This window comes from Thunnus albacares, chromosome 9 (genome assembly GCF_914725855.1).
Source record: "Thunnus albacares chromosome 9, fThuAlb1.1, whole genome shotgun sequence".
In the NCBI taxonomy this organism is placed as follows: domain Eukaryota; kingdom Metazoa; phylum Chordata; class Actinopteri; order Scombriformes; family Scombridae; genus Thunnus; species Thunnus albacares.
In genome coordinates, this window is record NC_058114.1 from 9,859,080 (window position 1) to 9,880,915 (window position 21,836).

General features: G+C 38.9%; 2 protein-coding genes across 17 annotated transcripts in view; one reads left to right on the forward strand and one right to left on the reverse strand.

The window, feature by feature from the left end:
• dock7 (dedicator of cytokinesis 7) overlaps positions 1-3,550 on the reverse strand; it is a 52,969-nt gene extending 49,419 nt beyond the window's left edge. For 12 of the 16 annotated variants that reach the window (XM_044361943.1, XM_044361938.1, XM_044361949.1 and 9 more), the window contains exon 1: positions 3,408-3,550. In XM_044361943.1, coding sequence (XP_044217878.1) covers positions 3,408-3,445 — 38 coding nt within the window. In that variant the 5' untranslated portion in view covers positions 3,446-3,550. The remainder of the gene's footprint in view (positions 1-3,407) is intronic. The other 4 variants (XM_044361946.1, XM_044361945.1, XM_044361950.1 and 1 more) reach the window with 1 other exon arrangement.
• Positions 3,551-5,155: 1,605 nt separating this feature from the next.
• Positions 5,156-17,000, forward strand: atg4c (autophagy related 4C, cysteine peptidase). Its single transcript, XM_044362151.1, has 11 exons — positions 5,156-5,369; positions 5,542-5,663; positions 7,162-7,245; positions 7,862-8,095; positions 10,550-10,889; positions 11,938-12,008; positions 12,872-13,074; positions 13,314-13,392; positions 14,169-14,245; positions 14,659-14,778; positions 15,199-17,000. The coding sequence occupies exons 2-11, from the start codon at positions 5,588-5,590 to the stop codon at positions 15,364-15,366; spliced, it is 1,452 nt and encodes a 483-aa protein (XP_044218086.1). The 5' UTR covers positions 5,156-5,369; positions 5,542-5,587; the 3' UTR covers positions 15,367-17,000.
• Positions 17,001-21,836: the final 4,836 nt, after the last annotated feature.

Genomic DNA, 21,836 nt, shown 5'->3' on the forward strand with positions numbered 1-21,836 from the left:
AGGGCAAGCTTATCATCTTAAAGGATAAGTTCACAGTTTTTCAAGTCTGTGTTAAAACACGTGCCCAGATGAACGTTCAAACAGGTTTTACTTCTTGTAATCATTCCTCCTGTTCAATGTGCGAGACGGGCAACGACATCGATGGCCCTCCTTCAATGTAAAAATGTATTAAAAAGTTTATCGGGGGGCTAATATGACGCTTCAGCCGTCAAAATCAAAATCAAAGTGGATATTTTTCAAAGTTACAGTCATCTTAGCATCAAATACCCTCTTTTTGTTTACAATCCGTCCACAGCAGCTCAACAGGGACACACTGTCTTGGGAAACACAAAGAGGGAACTTGATACTAAAAAAACTAGAGCTGCGATGATTAGTCGACAGAAAATTAATCAGCAGCTTCTCAAATGTGAGAATTTGATGCTTTTCTTTGTCATACATGATAGTAAACTGAATATCGCTGGTGTTGGAAAAAGACATCTGAAGATGTCAACTCAGGCTGTGGGAAATTATAACCACAATCTTTCAATATTTACTGACATTTTATAGATGAAAGATTAATTGATTAATCAAGGAAATATTTGTCAGATTAATCAGTGATGAAAATTATCATTAGTTGCAACCCTAAAAAAGACTGTAACTTTAAAAGATTACTGATTTGACTAACTCAGTCGGCTGAATCTTCATATTAGCTTCAGATAAATGTTTAAATACAATTTTGCACAAAACAAGGACTGTGGATTCCCAATCACTTACAATGGAAGCACATTAATAAGGGGTCTCTTAATGGCCAGCATGAACAGAAAGAATGATTACAGCAAGCAAAATCTTTTTCAATGTTCGTCTGGGCACTTGACTATTGTTTTAAGACAGACCTGAAAATTTATGAACCCGTCCTTTTAGCAAAAAGGTTCAATGAAAGCTGCACTGTCCCGACTTACAAGCTTAGGTTGAACATGATAATGCACTGAAGTAAAGATTTGGTGGCTTCTGCAGAGGAACTGAGCTGACAAACACATTCCACAGTCCTCCCCAATGTCCCTTACCAGATCTTTACTTAGCACCGGTCGCTGCACAGAGGAATAACTTGATTAAGCAAACAGACGTTGCGATTATCACTTCAAGATGGTAAAACAACAACTCCTAGTGACAAAATATAAACCGGTGGCTGTTGAACATCATGAAATAAGCAAAAGCATTCAACAGAAACATGTGATTTCAATTTCTGGGCAAAGCCACCGGCACTTTGAGTAAATAAATTTGCGTCAACATGTGACGTAAGCTAACAAACTTCCATTAATAAAAGTCAGCTGGCTTAAAGGACGGGTTCACAATTTTTCAAGTCTGTCATAAAACAACAGTCAGCGACCCATACAAACACTGAAAGAGGTTTTCCCCACTGTAATCTTTCCTCCTGTTCATACTGGCTATTAAAAGATTTCCTTCAAATACACACTTTCAATAAAAGTGATGGGGGCCAAAATCCACAGTGTGTCCAAGCGGTCATTTTGTGCAAAAATGCATTTAAAAGTTTATCTGAAGCTTAGCTATATTAGGCTTCAGCAGTCGGAGTTAGTCATATCAAGTGGATACCTGCCAAATTTACAGTCTTTTTAGCATCAAATTCCCTCCTTGTATTTCCTTGGACAGTGTTTCCCTGTTTTGCTAAAGAGACTGTAATGTTGAAAGATATCTACTTAATTTGACTAATTTCAACCACTGAAGCTACAGATTATCTTCAGATAAACTTACATTTACATACATTTAAATACATTTTTGCACAAAAGGAGGCTTGTGGACTTTGGCCCTCATTACTTACATTGTAAGTGTACTATGGTCAGTATGAACATGAATGATTATGGCAAGAAAACCTTTTTCACTGCTCATTTGGGTACCTGACTATTGTTTTAAGACAGACTTGGAAAATTGTGAACCTGTCCTTTAAACAGGTAGAATAGAGGTGCTTTTCAACAGCCAAATAAAAAACATCAGCAAGGTTAACAGTGTTCATTAATCTAATCATTTGTAAGTAAGTGAAAACAATATTCCGAACACACTTGCAAAATATTACAATTGAATGCCATCTGATACAACAACCATCAATAAAGGTTTTAATTTTTGTTTGGACTGTGTAAGAAAGCTGTTGCTGCAGCTCTATAGTAAAATTTGGGGCTGTAGGTTGACATGTTGTAGTACTGGACAGCATCGTAAGGTGTACATGATATCGGTGTACCTTCATCTGTTAGTTTGTCAGCTGACAATCCAATCAGGCCTCACAAAGTCTCACTAATCTGCCATGGGGTAGGGCATGTCCAGTCTGCATAAATCAATATGAGATTCCACTAATTGGATGTGGTTTTGACTAATGGGACATGTATTCACACTATTATATTTCGAAAATTGAAGAGAAAACATAATAAATAATTGTTCCCTTTTAAAACTCCACCTTAAAATGCACCCAGCCTTTAGGATTTAACAACAGTTCCTCCATTTGAAAAACAAAAACAAACGTGACAGACATTCCCTCCTTTCCAATAACCAGAGATCATCATAATAATTAACCTCCCCAGAGGAGTGTCAATTCCTATTTCATCCAGTAAATTAGTATGTAGTTAGGACAGAGAAAAACTGAACCAAGCATATATAGATATATAAAGCTGAACAGTAACTAGCATTATATAACTGGCTGTGAATTTAATGATATTGACGGTAATTAAAATCATGGTTCTGTTGAGAGCTGTGGAAGACATAACAGTTGACCCAGACCAGAGCCTTGTACATATCTACCTACCTACCTATGTGGGATGATGGTATTTGACAGCTAGCACAAAGCCCTTTGTTAAAGAGATTATTTGATCTGTCTGAGGGGCGGGGAGGAGATTATAATATCGCTGTATGATAGCTGTTGAGGGTGACTTTTGTTCCCAGATTTACTGTATTACAGATATACATGCTCTCTCTCCTCTCAATGTGCTCCTGCTTAAATCATAACTCATCAAAGTTCAGTCACATCACAACCAGCTGCCCATCGTTAGCTACTGTAGACAAGACAGCTAGCCGTCCAAAATTAACGGTTTTCCATTTACCGTTAGTCCCTTTCGGCGCGGAAAAATTACTAAAAGCCTAACTTCTGTTTGAATAAGATACATTAATTTCAACGATGTTATATCTTGCCCCTTTATTAGCATTAAGGGGGAAAAGAGAGTAGTGTCGCTGTCTGTCTGGGTGGGTCTGAGCATCTTTTGCTGTGTGGCTAACAAGCGGCTAGCTCGGAGCAGGCAGGCTGAGCTGGCGGCTGGGCCTCCTTCACAGGGTTCCCCCAGCGGTGCTGTAACGGCGACCGATAGAAAACGCAGACAGACTGCTATGTTTGTCTTTTAAGAGCTCGTTGCGGAGTCACAAGTCTTTACCTGCTGATTTTTTGGGCGAAGGCGCGGCGTTCAGCCATGGCAGTGGCCGCTGATGTGCTTTAACGAAATTCCCAGGCAGGCAGCAGGCAGACTCCACTCACTCACTACGGCCACAGGGAAAACGGGAAAACTGGAGAATGGGACCGCTACCGTAATGACTGTGTTGGTGTGCAACAGAACACACCCAATGAAAAGCCCCTGCGCATTGTATCAGCTGCAGAACGTAGTTACCAGTAGTGGAAAAAGTACTCCGATCCTTTAATTAAAGATCCCCTCCACACATGTTTTAAGATGCATATAAGATACTCTACTTTTACTCTACTACATGATTAATGGGAGAGGAAAGAAGAAAAAACAAAGTTCTGGTACACAAATCTGTTTTCAATTTTGGGACTTTTTTTCTGGACGTAACTTATGCTGTCAAATAAATGCAGTGGAGTGGAAGTATAAAGTAGCATCAAGCTACTCTCCAACACTTATAGTTACTGTTGTGTTATATATCAACATTTATTGTTATTGACCAAAAAACTCAATTTGTCGAACACAGCTGGGAGACATGTTTTTTCTTCCTCCTTCTCTCTAAAAACAAATGTATGTTTGATGTTTCTTGTTGAAATCATAGTAAAAAAAAATTCAATTACTAACACAGTTAGTGTAATTTGATTCTTATAATTTTTGCATGGGATATATGACATATACAAGACCAAGTAGAAGTATTGTATCCATTTTAGACAATGCAAAATAAATGCAATATATAGGAAAAGTTTATTTTTAAATATATTTATCTGAATTTAAACAGATTTTAGTCTATCTTACTGTATAGGAAATCTAAATCTCCTCTTCTGTATATGTCAGTTTTAAAAATAGTTAAGGATTTAAGTTTCAGTAACATTTTTGTCACCAGTGCTTTTTCATTTGCTTTTAAATCCCTCTCTCTATGTTATAACCACTTTGCAAGCATTCAATAGATGTCCTAGTTCTATCTTTTGTTATTCTGCAATTTAAAAAAACCCCACAAGCTATCACTGCAATAACTGCTTTGGCAAACCCGACAAAAGCAAGCACAAAAGCAGGAGTATATCGTAATGTAACACTTTGCTACACAAATAATGATTTACCGGTATGCATGTTTCATTGGTGTCACTGAGATCAAGATCTCAACAACATCAACAAGGCTGTATACAAAATAGTAAGCATACAGTAGCCTATAACCATAAACAAACAGAAATCCACAGCAAACACACACACACACACTTTGCTTAAACAACTACTACTTATAAGAAGGTGATTTATTAAGCTGCATAAAAAAAGAAAAAGGAAAACAGCCAATTTGCAGACATAGTATATTTCATTAGTGTTATTTTGGTAAACATTTCTACACTAAATAAAATAAAAGTATTTTTTATGATTTGTGATGTGATATCATGCATGTTTGAAAAATGAACCACAGATAAATAGAGAAACTTATTTTTAGATGGCATGATTCAAACAACCAGCAATGTAGTGATAAAAAATAATTATAAGTGAAGCGATAAATGGTTAGAGAAGCAGATGTGGCATTTTTTTGGTCGTCCCGCATTTACACAACAAAGCGCGCTCGTTTTGTAACAACTCAAGAGGAGAATCCATTCGAGCGACGGTGCTCGAATGGATTAGCATGCAAATTTCTTAAACACCGCCCACTCGGGCTGACGAGAATTATAAATCGAGCCTTCAAAGACGAGCCTTCAAAGACCTGCCCACTCGTTTCCCCGGCTCCGGCGGAAACACCGCGAGATCAGCTGACTTGAACTCTTCTACTTCCTCAAATTGTAAACATTGGCTGTCGCAGGCTAGTGTTACTTTACAAGTTCTGGGCGACACACGGTGTGTTAATTCGTTCATATAACATAATGTGACGTTTTGTACGAAGCTACAAAGCGGCTGTGAGCGGGAAAAAAGCTGCACCGAAGAAGCTCTGAGGTAACGACATGCTCAGTTCAATCTATGATTTCTGTCAATGTGAAATGATACTGCTTGATGTTACACTCAAATCTCTCTCTCTCTCGCTCTCTCTCTCTCGCTGTGTGTGTGTGTGTGTGTGTGTGTGTGTGTTTGTGTGTGTGTTTGTGTGTATGTATACACTGTGTACCAGGGTTTGTCTGCAGTGTGGGAATGGGTTACATTCCTCTCTGGTCCAAATGGAGAATAAAGGGAGCGACGAGGTGGAAAAATTGAAGACAAAGTTCTTGTCAGTGTGGCACAATGTGAAGTACAGTAAGTGACTAGCTTGAGGCCAAGTACACACAAGAAGAAAAAACATATTTTTGAGTGGAGGGGGACTTTAAGTAAAGGTACCAATACAGCAAAGTATAAAATACTCCATTACAAGTAAAAGTCCTGTATGGGAAATCCTACTTAAGTTAGATAAGTATTAGCAGCTTGATGTGGTTAAAGCATTGCAGTAAAAGTAGTGGTTTGGTTCCCCTAACTGATATATTATTATATATGACATCATTAAATGATTAATGCTGAAGCATCAGTGTGTCAGCAGCATGTTACTGTTATAGCTGCTGGAGGTGGAGCTAGTTTGAACTACTTTATATACAGTAAGCTAGTTTAGTCCAGTGGTTCCCATCCTAGGGGTCGGGCCCCTCCAAAGGATGATAAATCCAGATAAATGTGAGGGGTCATGACATGATTAATGGGAGAGGAAAGAAGAAAAAACAAAGTTTTGATACACAAATCTGTTTTCAGTTTTTGGGCTTTTTCTCTAGTCTTTGGTTTTTGCTGAAATATTGGATCATTTGAACATTTATTGACATGAAACCATGTGAGAAGTTTAGAGGGAAAAATCACTATTTAGTGGAGCTGTTAACAACTCATAGACATGTGAAATGTGACCTCGACTACACACTGCTTTTTGTAAGACATCACAAGTCAAAAAGGTTGGAAACCACTGGTTTCATCTTTAACAATGTGTTGTATTTTAAAAGCTTGTTATATTATCCATTGTGTCAAATCTTCATCTGAAAAGTAACTAAAGCTGTCAAATGAATGTGGTGGAATAGAAAGTGGAGTGGAAGTATAAAATAGCATACAATGGAAATACTCAAGTAAAGTACACATACCTTAAAATTGTACTGAAGTACAGTACTCAAGTAAATATACTTAGTTACTTTCCACCACTGCACAGCCCTTCCGCCCATGCTAGTCCTCTGCTTTCAGGCTTTCATCGCTATTTTCCACAACCTAGTTTTCTTATTTTCTTAGCTCAAACTGAATAAGTGGGTTACGTAAACTGGAATCTGTGCAACTGAAATGCAGACAGATCAACAATAACACGTTGATCCAGACACAGTAGACTGCACAAATAAAAAAAACAAGAATTTAATGAGAAAAGCACCTACTGCTGTTGAGTCAGTTCTTAAAATAGTTCCTTGTCATACCCGTCCACTCTGGTTTGAGTGTGACATTGTGTTCTTTTCAGCTGAGATGAAAGTTTCTGCTATGTTGCTGCCTGCGTTTAAAAAGCCTTAATGGTTGTTCCAATGCTGTTTATGTAACACTAAGTGGAGGAATAGCTTGATGCAAACAGAATACTGTACTACAGTAACTGTAGTCTGCACAAATCTTGGGACTGAGCCAGAACACTGAATGATGGGTGTTGTACTGTAGGTGTGCCAGTCAACTGAGTAAATAAGATGCCTTACAGCTATTTTTTTTCAACTATCAGCCAAACCATGACATAATGTCTGTTTGTTGTATGTCTCAGGTTGGGCTCTGAAGTCTAAGACCTCATTCAGTAGAAATTCCCCTGTGCTTCTTCTGGGGAAATGTTACCACTTTAAGGCTGAAGGTACGGTGCACACACACATACACAAAACAACTACTGGCAGTTACAATTAAAACTTATACTTTTGGGCTGCAACTAATGATTATTTTTATTATCGATTAATCTGACGGTTATTTACTCTATCAGTTGATTAGTTGTTTGGTCTATAAAATGTCAGAAAACGGTAAAACATGTTAACTGTTTCCCACAGCCTAAGATGATGTCCTCAAATGTCTTGTTTTGTCCTGACCAACAGTCCACAACCCAAAGATATTCAGTTTACTATAATACACAGTCATATTCTCGATTAATCATTTGGTCCGTAAAATCTCAGAAAATAGTGAAAAATGGCCATTATAATTTCCCAGAGTCAAAGGTGACATCTTCAAATGTCTTATCTTGTCCAATCCCAAAGAAATACAGTTTACTGTAATGTATGACAAGAAAAAGCATTCAGTCATCACATTTGAAAAGCTGAAATGATTATACGATTATCAAAATAGTTGGCGATTCATTTTCTGTTGATCGACTAATCGTTGCAGCTCTAAAGATACTAATAATCGATTACAGCAATTGGCTAGATACAGTAGGTCATTTTCAGACGACACCAGGACAAAAATCTTGTTTTTGTTTACCTCAGATGACGACAGTCTCACAGAAGAAGCCTGCTATGAAGCCTCTGATGAGGACTTCGTCATGGGGAACGTGGAGGCTTTCCGGAAGGATTTTGCATCCCGTGTGTGGCTGACCTACAGGGAGGAGTTCCCTCCTCTGCCAGGCTCCATCCTGACCTCCGACTGTGGCTGGGGCTGCATGCTGAGGGCTGGACAGATGATGCTGGCTCAAGCACTTACTCTGCACTTCTTGGGCCGAGGTGAGTGGAACGATGGTACCGCACCTGATTCGAAACTCCTTCTGCTTACATCAACGATTGCATGAAAAGTGTGGCCAAAAATCAAACCAAAAAAGGAGTTAGATTTTTTTTTTCCACTTTAAAGACACAGGTGGAGGTAGCTGTAGTCTAAAACAGTGATTCCTAATCATTTGCCCTTGTTGACACCTTGTTACAAAGACATGCGACTCATGTCTATGAGTTGTGAGCAAAAAGGGAAAAGTGTCAGAATGTTTTATTTGAATCATTTTAGAGACTTAAAGATATAAAACTATACAGTAGACAAACAAACATAAGCAAATCAAATTCAAATATGAATATGAATCTTTTGACTAATTGAGAAATTTGGGGTTTGAAAAGGGAAATTTATATTTAGACACTCTTATTTTTAAAACTAGTTCTGAAGTTGCTTTGATCGAGACACTTAACACTTGACAGTTGGTGGCAGCTGGAAGTTGCTCAATGTCCTCCTGATCAGATTCTTCATATATCAGTCCAACTATATTCTGGTTATCCTTTTCATCCATGTTCTATTTCTGTCATTTTGCTCTCTTGGTCTATTTTGTACACACAACATCTGTTGCACATCTGTCCATCCCGGGAGAGGGATCCCTCCTCTGAGTTTTCTTCCATTTTCTTCCCCATTAAAGGATTTTTTATTCGGATCGAGGGTCTAAGGATAGAGGAGGTTGTATTGCTGTACAGATAGTAAAGCACCCTGAGGCAAATTTTGTGATTTGTGACTTGACTTGACAGTATTACACCGGGGAAGCTGCTTAGTGGCCAATATTTGGAGACTGTAAACACCTTTGCAGTTCCTGGGTGTTCATGGGGCACTGATAACCACTGCAAGGGACTAATAATGTATCTCAATAATCTTTTTCTTTTCACTTCTGTTCAGTTTCTTTTTTTTCTGAGCAGGAAGCCCAGACTTGCAGCCATTTTCTTGAGTTTTCTAAACCTTCTGTGTTCTAAACCTTAAACAGAAATTTCAATTTATTTGATGCAAGTCATTTAAAATGAGTGAATTCCTCACATCTCTGTGGGATCTATTGTCTCTGAAATGTCCTAGACTTTATGGGTCCTCATAATGAGATGAATGCCAGTTTAATGCAGTCATTTAGAAAACAATATTTAAAACTTGTTCTTCTGTCAAATCTAAAATATGTCACTAATGAAATATTTCTCTATAAAATGACTAATGGCCACTTAAGGATATTTATTGATCAATTTTACTTTGATTCACTTTGGATCAAGGTCATTTTGTTAATGCTTTAGACTGTACTCTGGCCCATTTTATAGTCTGGGCCACTCCCATTCTCTCCACCTCCAGCTCCCACCCTGTTTGTAAGGCTAAGGCACAATTAAAGTGAAATAATGGGACACTCAAACTTCTAATTGAACAGAAAGACGCCTTTTCTGTTACTGAAGCGAACAAGGTTCTGTCTGTTTAAGGCAAAAAACCTTAAATTTCACAAGTTCTGAAAGACTTTTTGTTCTTAATGGTGATGTTTGAGATGGAACTTTTATGTGTTTGAATGATGTGGTTCAGAAAGCACTCACAGAGATCCCTTTAAAATTATTACCTTTCATTATTTCCCATCAGTGATATCAGGTTTTTAAGAACCGTAGCCCTTTTCTTCACTAAAATTAAGAATTTGATGTTTTATGTATGACTTCTGTAGCTATTTTCACTGTTGTTGGGTTTCACACATTTAAATCACTCGGTTTATATGCATTTTACTCCAGAATACTTACAAAGAAACATTTTGTAGTTTGTTTTTTAATCTTTGCCCCTCTTCGACAGTTGAAAATGTAGAGAGATAGGAAACAGGGGTAAGGAAAGGAGTTTGACATGCAGCGGTTGTTGCGGTTATGTGAGTTGTGTCCCAACCAGCAGGCTGCTGAAGTGCCCCAACATTTTGACGAGTTTTGTCATGTGTTTTTTTTTTTAAAGTGTCATTCTTCTAAATAATTTGAGCTATAATTATATATTATGTATTTCAAAACATATGCAAGCCTATAATTTTCTTCCAAAAGCTGTGGGAAGAGTATTATATATTTAGCTACTTTTTTTTTTTTTTTTTTTTTTTTTTTTTGAGAGAGAATTTTTCATCCTGATTGAGTTGTTCTCTAAAACTTGTCTAGTTATTTCTGGCTTGATGCCTTCATCACTCAAGATTTTGTCATTTAGCACATTTCAAAAACTAGTCACAGAGTGCTTTACAGTAAAACCAAAAAAATCCACAACATAAGCCCAAATATGAGATATATGAGAAATATGAGAGGACAGCAACAGCCTACTATCAGGGGGTTTAGGAAATATAGTTCTTAGGCCTGAAGACATTTGCATTTTCATGCGACTTTAAAACTTTATTTTGCATTTGGTCTAAAGTTCATTACAGCTGTTTTATATGATTTATTATTTCTGTACAGACTGGACCTGGTCAGAGGCGCTGAAGCTCCAGCCTTTAGACACTGAGACGTGGACTACCACTGCAGCCAAGCGTCTGGTGGCCTCCTTGGAGGCTTCTCTGCAGGGCTCCCACAGTCCCTCTGATCCTGAATCCCCACCCATACCTCAAGCCCAGGCCCCAGGATCCGCAGAGGAGGCAGATGCCCACTTGAAAGAGATGTACCACCGTACTCTGGTGTCGTGGTTTGGGGACTGCCCCTCGGCTCAGCTGGGCCTCCACAGGCTCATCCATTTAGGCCTGACAATGGGGAAACAGGCAGGGGACTGGTATGGACCTGCTGTAGTGGCACACATCCTCAAGTATGTGTAAATACGGAGTAAAAGAAATGTTTTATTTGAGAACATTTTAAAACTAGTTTTTCTTGTCAGTAGTCAAAAAATCCTAATTGGTATGGTATTTATTAGAGCTGCAATGATTAGTCAAATAATCGATTAGTTGCCAACTATTAAATTAATTGTTTTTTTAGACATTTTTTAAAGAAAAAAATGTCCAAATTCTCTTGGTCCAGCTTGTCAAATGTGAATATTTTCTGGTTTCTTTTGTTTTCTATGACAGTAAACTGCATATCTTTGGGTTATGGACTGTTGTTTCAGATAAAAGAAGATATTTGAGATGTCGGGAAATGGTGATCGACATTTTTTGACATTTTATGTACCAAACAACTAGTCAATTAATCAAGAAAATAATCGTCAGTTTAATCAATAATGAAAATAATTGTTAGTTGCAGCCCTAGTATTTTTACTTGAATGAATAACTGATTTGACAAAATTGTCATTGATCATTTTCTGTCAAGTGTCTAATTGATTAGTTGTTTCAGCACATTTACTGTTAATGTGACAATAAAATACGGCCACAGTTTTTGGGGCGTGAACATAAAACATCTAAGTAAAGAGGAAGAAAGTAGCAAAAGATTAGATGTAGGAAAACTGAATATGAATATGTTGATATCACTATAAGAGTGCAGAAATGTATTTAAATTATTAGACCCATTACAAAATCTGGGTGTAGCTGTACTGGAGGGGATTAAGTTATGTTGTAGTAATGAAGCTTTATGCTACTGTATGTGTATGATATGTTAAATCACTCAAGTTGTATACACAGCTTGCAGAAAAATGAAATAATGCATATATAAGCTAGCAACCACATCAACTGTCGCTACTAATATGTTAATCCATGACTATGTGATTTTTTTTTTGACCCATAATTTTCAAGCACATAATTCTTCAATTATACTCATATTAAAATATCTTAGAGATCTAAGATAGATGCACCGACTAGATACATTTAAGTTTCAGATGTAAACCTGAACTCCCTCTCTCACTATCTGTATTTCTCTCTTTCTCTTAGGAAAGCTGTTGAGAAGGCGATGGACCCTGGCTTGGCGGGTATAACTGCTTATGTCTCACAGGACTGCACAGGTATGAAAGATGAGCCTGCTGCTGATAAAACAGGATGCTGGGCACGACGCCCAAACTGACCCTTCTTTTTCCACCATTTCTCTGCTGCTTCTGGGAGACTGCGGAGCTGCCGAGAGCGGTGACAGGAGTCTCACTGTGTCTATTGCCCAAAAAACACATCAATTCCAAATCTACTAGCTTCAAATCTTACCTCTTCTTAACCCCAATAACCTGGATTTGATTCATGTTTGTCTTGTCTGTAGCCAAAGCAGAAGATATGTGTCTGTGTGAGAGTGTGTCTCAGTGTGTTAGAAGTTTGAAAGTCACAGAGAGAAACGGGAAAGTGGGAGTGAATCCAACTCTTACATTCATATTACATATTACATGTTTGTATTATACAAATATCAAGCATGCTGGATTCTGTAATCAGGCTGTATTCACACAGAGAAAAACCAGAATGAAACCATCTTTCTCAAGGTTTGATTTAACCAAAAAAAAAACACACAAAAAGAAAGACTCATATTTGTCAAAAATAAAATTTAAATTTGTTATTGGGTAACAAGACAGATGAGGTATTTTTCAAAAGACATACAGTGAATATTGCAAGATGAAATTCCATTTATGGGACCTGCAACTTTTACGGACATGAAGATAAAATATGCATGTATTTGGACAGTATTGCATACAATTATGTGACAGAAGAACTTAGTATCTCATAGCCAAAAACTCAATAATAAAGACACCATACTAATATTTCATAAACCAGAGATGGCTACAAAAAGACAGGACTGAGACTGAGAGGCTGATGAACAGACAGAATACACAGATAGACAGGGCAGACATGCAGACCTCCATCTGACCTCTGTGTTATTGATCCTCCATAGTGTACAGTGCTGATGTCATCGATAGCCACAGGGCACCAAGAGTGGGGCGGACCTCTGCTGAGGGATCAGATGCCCCTCCTTCCCCACAGAACAACCAACCAGCGTCTGCCTCCACCGTGCCAGACAGTCGAGCTGTCATCATCCTCATCCCCGTGCGGCTGGGAGGGGAGAAAACCAACCCCGACTACTTTAACTTTGCAAAGGTGAGAGATACATGTAGGTTAGGGTAGTTTTTAGAACTGCAGGATAGTCAAATAACTTCATTTTTTTGTATGTCCCATACTGCTGCTTAGTGAGGGGTTTTCACAGTTGTAAAAGACACATTAATTATTGTGCTATGATGAAACAGTGAGTTTAAAACATCTTTTTTTGTCATTGAAACAGTATATAGGCTCCCAGTCACATTTACTGTATGTTTCTCTGCCTTTCTCTCTGCATATAGAGCATACTGAGTCTGGATTACTGCATAGGCATCATTGGAGGGAAGCCCAAACAGGCCTGCTACTTTGTAGGATTTCAAGGTTAGTGTTTGCGTAATGGAAAACAGAGAAAGACACACAGAGAGAGGTTGGTGTGAATAACAGATTATTTTGCATAATATACCCTTCTTATGTGAAGAGACAAAGTAAGTTAATGTATTCCTGTTTGCGTGAGGAAAGCAGAGAGGAGTGGAGATGGAGGCAAGTGAAGCAGGGCTTACTTTATTCTCTCTGACCCATCAAAGCCTCACCCATTTATCACAAGTAAACCTCCCAAGTTGTAAGCTGTAATTGATTTCCATAGGAGGTATGCATTAAATTTCATCCGGGCCCCAAAGTGAGCCACTCTTCATCACCTTCAGGAGCCAGAAGGAACCTTCAGTTGTACATCTTGGCAGTCAATATTTACGCATTTACATTTTACCAATTTGAAATACAGTGGTGGATGATGTCTAAATGACAAGCAATACATTCTCCCTGCCAAGGCGCGGCTCAGTGCTGCATTTATCATATGCAAATGGTCGCATATAATTGCGTGTTTGTAAAAGTAATTCCCCCACACAAAAATTAAATGACAACCTCTTTTTTGTGGGTGTAAAGGATGTGCTTGTACAAACGCATCTGATTATGTAGAATTTAATCCACCCCGGTGGATATTAAAAAGCAACAACCTTCTGGGAGGCATATTTGACGCACACAAGCCTAACAGTAGGCCAAGCAGGTGACTTTGAGCTACTCTGCATAGAAATTGGAGAGAGGCGCGTTTTTGTAATAATCCGATGTTTTTGAATAACTTGTCTTTTGTTTTGTCCTTGCAGATGACAGCTTGATTTACATGGACCCTCATTACTGTCAGTCTTTTGTGGATGTCAGCACCAGCGATTTCCCTCTCCAGGTAATGTGAAATTACACAGACGAGCTGACTGAGGTCCCAGTAATGTGAATTTAATAGTTTCTGTTAGTACTTAAGGGTATGAATCTTAAAGCAGCCCCGGGCCCAATTACCAAGTCCCTATCTGCTGATTTATTTGCTGCTCAGAAGAAGCTGCCACTTAAGAGAAATACGGCAAATACAGGATCAGGTACTGTGAGCCTGAATATTTCAGGACCCATACATAAAAATCAGCACACAGCTCTGTATAGTAACTTTGTTTTATGCTTTTACATGCCGTGGTATACAGTACAATGTGACAACACACCAGTGCTGTAAATTTATGGATGCTGTGACAGCAGATAAATAGGATTTCATTCATCAAAAGGTTACCTGGCCTGAATATTTTCAGATGTATTTTGTCTCTTTTTGTCTAGTCATATCATTGCCCCTCACCGAAGAAGATGCCTTTCAGTAAGATGGACCCAAGCTGCACCATAGGTTTCTATTCCAGAAGTGTCCAAGACTATGAGAGAATCAGCCAAGAGCTGTCAAAGGTGGGAAATGGCAGAACAACACAAAATGCCGCAATTTCATCGCTCGTTTCACAATTATTATGTGACCACAGCTGTCTGTGTATTGATAGTGTTTTGTATACTGGCAAATGTGTGTGTCGGTGTGATACAAGTTGACCAGTAGGTGGCACCATTTAGCCATGAATCTCACTCAGTTCTTCTCAAACCAGTCGGCAGTTTGGGTAGATGTAAACCAGAGTCTTCCCTCCTTAAACGTTCTGAGACTGTATTCCTGTGTATTAAAATTAATGTTATATCTCTGGTAGCAACCTGACAAAGAATACATAACAGTTGAGAAGAAGCCCCTTGTTTGGTTAAGAGATTAAATTCAAACTCTTATAAAATTCACAGCATAGTGTATCACTAGTACTTCTCTGAAACACTGGCCTGTTGTTATTTCAGGTGCTGCAGCCATCAGCGAAGGAGAAATACCCAGCGTTCACTTTCGTGCAAGGTCACGGCAGAGATTACGACCTGTCGGCAAGCCTGACCCCAGAGAAGAGAGAATGGCCCTTCATACGTGACCCGAGGAGGACAGTCGCCACTGTCGGGGACTTTGTGCTGCTTTGATAGCACTGATTATGATTATTGACAGGGAACTTCCTCTTTTTAAAATGTTGAAACAGCTTGGTATCCAAAGCCTATTGTTGTCAGTTGTGACACTGAAGGTTATGGAACTTTACAAAGCTACAGTAATTCAGTTTATACATCCTGGAAACTTTGTTGCTGAGCAATTTTAGCCAAAACTGTTACTAACTTGTGGACTTATATTTGGTGCCTGGCAATGTGAGCTTGCTGAACCTTTTGTCAGAAAGTCTTAAGACATTTTTTTGTGCTCTGCTGAATTTTTATGACGTATTGTTTTTTTTTTTTTTGTAATATACTCATCTAGAGAAGAACAACATCTAGACAAACAATAGTCATTTTGCACCATTGTTTGTTACTTTTTAAACTTGAGACAAGCTGTTAACAGCCATTATATCAACATACCATATTTTGGAGGATTTGGTGTAGGATTTGCTTGCAATAAGGATTAGGTCCAGTTCAGCACTCTCACACTGACCCGCTTTGTAAATGTGTCACAGAGCAGGTATAACTGTCCCAGAAATCAGGATTGGCCCAGTTTAAAATCTTTTTTAAGCACAGGGCCACACCTACAGTATTTAGACAGCCTCTTAAGTGTGGTAAGTATTAGTATATAGCTGAAAGAAGTGCAGTAAAAGCCTTAATTTATATGGGCCGAGGGCTCTCTGATGATAGACTGAACTAAGTAACTTTTCCAAACTCCTCTGCCAAGAATATTTCATCAAATAAGATGAATTTTTCACTCTTCTGAAACACCTCAACAACAGAAGCACAAGCTTTGAAGGACGCTCTCTTCATAATTCTGCCAACATGTCTTTTTATTCACGCTAGAGCTTTAATCTTAGCAATAATATATGATGCTGTCGTGTGATGATATGATTGTTTGCTTGCCTTAGTGGTATTAATTTTGGTTAGAGTTTGCCAAATGGTTAATGGGCTCATGTGCTACACCTCACTAAGCACTATCTGTTATAAATTACCCTTTACAATAAGATGTTTTAGATGTAAAAGTATCTGCTGTATATTTCTAACACCCACGGAAAACAGCACCTGAAGTAAAAAAAAACTTCCAGGGAGTTGCAATATATACGGGTTGTTGAATTGAGATGGACTAACAATATAAATCACACAAAGAAATTGCAGAGAGATACTATATTAACAGTCAAAATCAATATTATTTATATATATTTTGTGTAATTCACAATTTTGGTCAATTATTTCAAAGCATTTTGGAAAGTTATTTTTTCATACAAAAGGAATTTTTAACATTTCATGTTATGTTTACCCTTTTTCTACCATTCTGCAGTGAGACTAAATGATCTTTTCTCTCTTTTTACAACACTTTTACTGTAATTACACCTTAATGAACTAGAAGTGAAGAAGCATGCCAGAACACTTGACTACAAAATTACAAAACTTGATCATGCACTTTGATTTATCGTTTAAAAACACTGAAGTTTTCCGACTGTAGAACTTTTCTTATATGCTTTGCTGCATTACAACACCTGCATGTCTGTTTGCATAAATTAACTAAGAAAACTAATCTCTGTAATGTAAAATGTTTTTTACATTGCCGGGCAAAAAAAGTTGAATAAATTCACAATATTTGACTTTCTTAATCGGTTTGCTTCTTTTGGGTCCACTTGAAGAATTTGAATCGCTTCTGGTAGAATAAAAAATTGTTTTGTTCATTTCCAGTGCTGGATACAAACCTCAGTGGTGTGTTGAAATGTATTCAATCCCTTTCTCTCCCAGTCAAATGTAGTAGATTAAAACTAATCGTACGTGCTAACCATCTATACAGCCCATTAACCAGGGACCGGAAAAAATGTGACCCAGTGACACTGGCGGCAACTGTGTTCCTCTGTGGAGGAAAAGAAAATATCCTTGTGTGCAAAGCTCTGTTACCATGGATAATCTGTCTGTTGCCCCCTTAGTTTGAGCTATGCCGGACTGTTTTCCCGTACAATACAAATTCTTGTATTATGATGAGCCTTGCTTTTTAAAGGAGGGAACTGTCCCATCTGTGGGAGAGCCAGGGCAAGGGTGAGGATGGATGGACAGAAAGGAAGAAGAATCCCTCATCTGTTCTCTTGTCTACCATGGAGAAGCAATGGCAAAGCACATAAAGGCATCATTTAGATCCCCTGTGTGATCTGTGTGTTCGTCCGTGGTTGTTTTTAGTGGACGACCGACCGGCTGTGTGGACAGAGCGGGAACATCAAGTATGCAGAAGCAAAGGACCGGCGACATTCTTTGCTGCTTTGGAGGATGGAAAGAAAGCGGAAGGGTTGAGTGGACAGGAGGGTGGCGTAGTGAGGGGATGGGGTATTTGGGGATTTTTGTCAGAAACATGAAAGAGCATTTGTGCTAGGGGGCACAGAACTCTATGAGGGTTGACTGTGTTCTCCATGTATTTACAGGGGATGTATGAATATTTGATTAATGAGTCACAGGCTCAGGGGAAATGGAATACGCGAGTGGTGGCTTTACAAAGCAAGCCCATCACACACACACACACACACACACACACACACAGATACACCATGCTGTCCCGTTTAACACAGCTGCCTAAAGTGTCATTGACATTGCAGATTCCTGAAAATCTAATCTGCAGTCAAGCAAATTCCTCACAAACAGGGAGTCCATGAGAGTCATTCCTCTGTTCCACAGATAGATGAGGAGTGTGTGTGTGTGTGTGTGTGAGGGGGGTGGGGTGGGGGGGTTGCACATAAAGACACAGAGACGCCCAATAAAGATTTTATTTTCGTGTCATCCAGGGGAGGAAATGTCTTGTGGCATGCAGCCTTTAGAAAGATCAACAAGGAAGGGGATCTACTAAGACATTCTAATATTTCAAGATTATACATAATGTGGGAATAAACTCCTGATTAGTTCTAGTCTTACAGTTTTTATTGGACAAGGAGACCTTTTGAGACTTTATCCACACACCAAAGTTTGGATCTGAGAGAAGCCTGATGAATCTTGACAACAAGATAAGCTGTTAAAGTCATTTAGGTTGGGTTCTTCTCAAAATATTACAGTAATTTGGAGGGGAAATGGGTTGCAAAAGAACATAATTTATTACATGTATTCATTTTCAGTTAAATGTAGGATGTAAAGTTGACAAATCTGTGAAAAGAAAAAAAAATCTTGCAACACAAAAAATGCAGTTTCTGTGGGAAAAAAAACAAAAAAACTTTTGCACATAATTGGAAAAACAAGAATAACGCAAATAAAATCAGATATTTTTAATGTGAAAATAAGTGTAACAACATAACGTGAAGCAACGCGTATTCTCATTAGTGGGAGAACACTGATCATTCCTTCACCTGGTCTGCTCTACATGGATGCCAAAAATGTGACTATGGTACATTTAGCCACGAATGGGTTAATATGATGTTTTTAGCTTTCTCAGTCTCATGCATATGTTCACATATAAAAAAAAACAATTCTCTATTCCATGACAATGTTATCAAAATTGTGTCATTTCAGGTGTACTGAAGAAAATGACTGTGATACAACAGAAAGTGTTGCGTTTCTATTCACTCTAACTCTGTGGTTCTCAGGATCTCCTCCAGCAAAGATCAGACCATGATGGATGACACTGAGAACATCCAGGGGAATTAGATTTAACAGAAAGGGAAAGACACAGGGGGAAACGTAATATGCACAGTCTGTACATGTGTGTGTGCAGCTGTGAGGATGTTTTAAAAGAGTTTTAAGTGCTGTGTCTGGTCTTTTCCGATCATAAGTAGTGTGTAAATTTATATGGATGAGTGTGTAGTTTACACATGTACAGGTTGTGTGTAAGTCATTCTAAATCTTATGTGTCACACTCTCTCCCTGTCTTCACACCAGGTGCTGGGGTGCTAGATTTATACCCAGTAGCCCTTGCCCACCCTTGTGGAATGCCATGCATCTTCAAACAGGTACTTCACTTTGAAATCTCATCTCAGCGTGATATCTCTAGGCGGCTAAATATATCCGGCTCCCGGATCCCGCAGCCGTCAGAGCGTAAATACCGCCTGCGCTGCATCAGACTGCATTCAGAGTCTCAAGTCTGTCCACGCAACTGTCCACTTGTTTCCACCCGTCTCCTTCTTCCCCCTCACCCCCATCTATCCTGTTCACAGGAGCTCCTGGAGAAGTGCTGAGGCATTGCATGCCTCACACATCTCTTCTGGGTTAAAGCCAGACAGATGTCATGATGCTGTGATTAATCAGCACCACACAGGACAGGAGCTTCAAGGGTGCTGCACCATGTGAACATGACCTACAGTACATACTAGTTCAAAGGTTCTTCAACTTTTTTCAACCCAGTATTCAGAACAGAGGAAACACATTTTAAATGTAATGAACACTGCTTTTCTTGTAATTTATCCTGAATTTAAGAATTTTATTTCCTCCTGAATTTATCGTCTTTTATTGATCCTTTAAGAATCACAAGTCAAATTATTTTGCACAAGTGAAGGCCAAGTGAGTTATTATAGGCCTGGATGATAATCCAATTTGTTTTTTGAGTTTTCACTCCATTTTATTTATGGATAGGTCCCCTTGGGTCCCCCTCCAGCAGGTTTATCTACTTTCAGTGGAACTCTATCATTACAATATGAACATATAGTGCTATTGTATTTTTTTATTATTTCAATTAAATGGTATTTCACAGCAAAAAAGTGGTCATTTTGGAAATGCTTGATAAGAATTTATCCATTGTAATGCACAACTGTGGAGCACAGTTTTTGCATACATTTGCCATACTGTGATATATATTGATGAGACTACCTGACTAAATAAAGTTTAAATCAATTTTCAGGAAAATATTTTTATCAACATTGTTATCTGAATGTGAGAAGTGGTTTCAAAAATGAATAGATAGATGATGTGTGGACTGTTGTACCTATGCACCGATCACAAGGACAACAGAGGCTGTGATGAGTTTCCCAGGTCTTATTTATTAGCTACTGGAAGCTACTGTGAAGTAGTAACTTTAGAAGTTATTGTCTGCCAGAAGGACGTTGCTTTAGAGCATCTCCTGACTTGAATCAATCAGTTGCAGTTCAATTTGGCATCATTACTTAAAAGTATTGCACCTCATGACTGAGTAGCATTGGTGTATACTATCACTGTTTCTATAGGAATTAGTAACTTTTCTTTAGGGCTATGTCAAGAATTTAATTTTAATTTGCTTCCTTCCATTAACTATGTAAAGAATTCAAATATTTAGATCAAACATGGTTTGGTAATTCAGGGAAACCAAATTAGTGTACAATTAAGTAGTTGACCTGATAATATTTTGCATCAAAAACAAGTCAACAAGTCATTAACTAAAGATATAAATGGAGCTTGACATAATAGGTGAGCATGGAAATCCCTTCCTGGTTTTACTTCACTTTAACAATGTAAGAAAACTCATAGAAGGAGGTTGAACTCTCATTCTGCTGAGATTGGTTTGCATCGCACCCTTCCCCTCTTCAAACGGAGATGGGTGTACCATGGCTGAGGCCCAAAGCAAAGCTCCTCACCAGGCCCGGCTGTGACAACAAGAAGGGCACTGGAGTTAACATTTAGATAACGGATGTGTGTGCCGCTTTCGATTTCCATTCCTGGTGACAGGGAATCTTAGGAGCACATCACGGTTTGTGTTTGTCTGTGTGTGTGTGTGTGTGTGTGTGTGTGTGTGTGTGTGTGTGTGTGTGTGTGTGTGTGCTGGGGGGCGGGGGCACTCCTGTGTTTCTTGCGTCTCAGGGGTGATGTGGAGGAACGCCGAAATTCCTCATTCTGCTGTCCTCTGAGGCATGGCCGGCCCTCTGTCAGCTTTTACTAACCAGATGCATCCGAAACAGGCACCGAGGCTGAAGGCAGGGGATATTGCCTGCTGTGTAGCTGTCGACTTGTTTCTCATTGCATGCCTGTGTTGAGCAGGGTGGCAAGTGTGTTGTGTGTATGTGTAAGCGGGTGGGGTGGGTGGGCGGGTGGGTGGTGGGGGTTAGGAGGGTGTCAGCCTGTCTGTATAAATGTGTGAGGCAGGACATGCTATGGATTTTGGGGTGTGTGTATCATCTAACACACACACACCAGCAGTCTAAGCTCTACCTGACTCTTGGATTGCAACTAACATCAGTCTCTGCTGTGCTGTGGCCTGCAAGTTTTGTCCAGTTAGTATTCCCCCAACTCCTTTGCTTAATGACATTGTGTGTGTATGTGTGTGTGGCAGAGAGAGAGAGAAACTTAGAGCCTGTGAGTTTTTTTTCTATTTGGCTTTTTTTTTTTCTTCTTTTTGTGTGTGTGTGCATATGTCAATGTGTGTGTGACTGTGTGCACGCGTGTGTGTGTGTGTGTGTGTGTGTGTGTGTGCATGAAAGATTTCCTCCATCCTGTAGATTTGTGTCTGCGTGTAATACTTCTCATCTCCATCTAAAACTCCTGCAGGCCCTGTGCACCATTATCACGCA

Excerpts from the sequence above, each read along its gene's own strand:
- atg4c (XM_044362151.1), top strand. The coding sequence starts at position 5,588 with ATGGAGAATAAAGGGAGCGACGAGGTGGAAAAATTGAAGACAAAGTTC. Across the intron at positions 8,096-10,549 it reads TCTGCACTTCTTGGGCCGAG|ACTGGACCTGGTCAGAGGCG; the intron begins GTGAGTGGAACG and ends ATTTCTGTACAG. Across the intron at positions 12,009-12,871 it reads TGTCTCACAGGACTGCACAG|TGTACAGTGCTGATGTCATC; the intron begins GTATGAAAGATG and ends GATCCTCCATAG.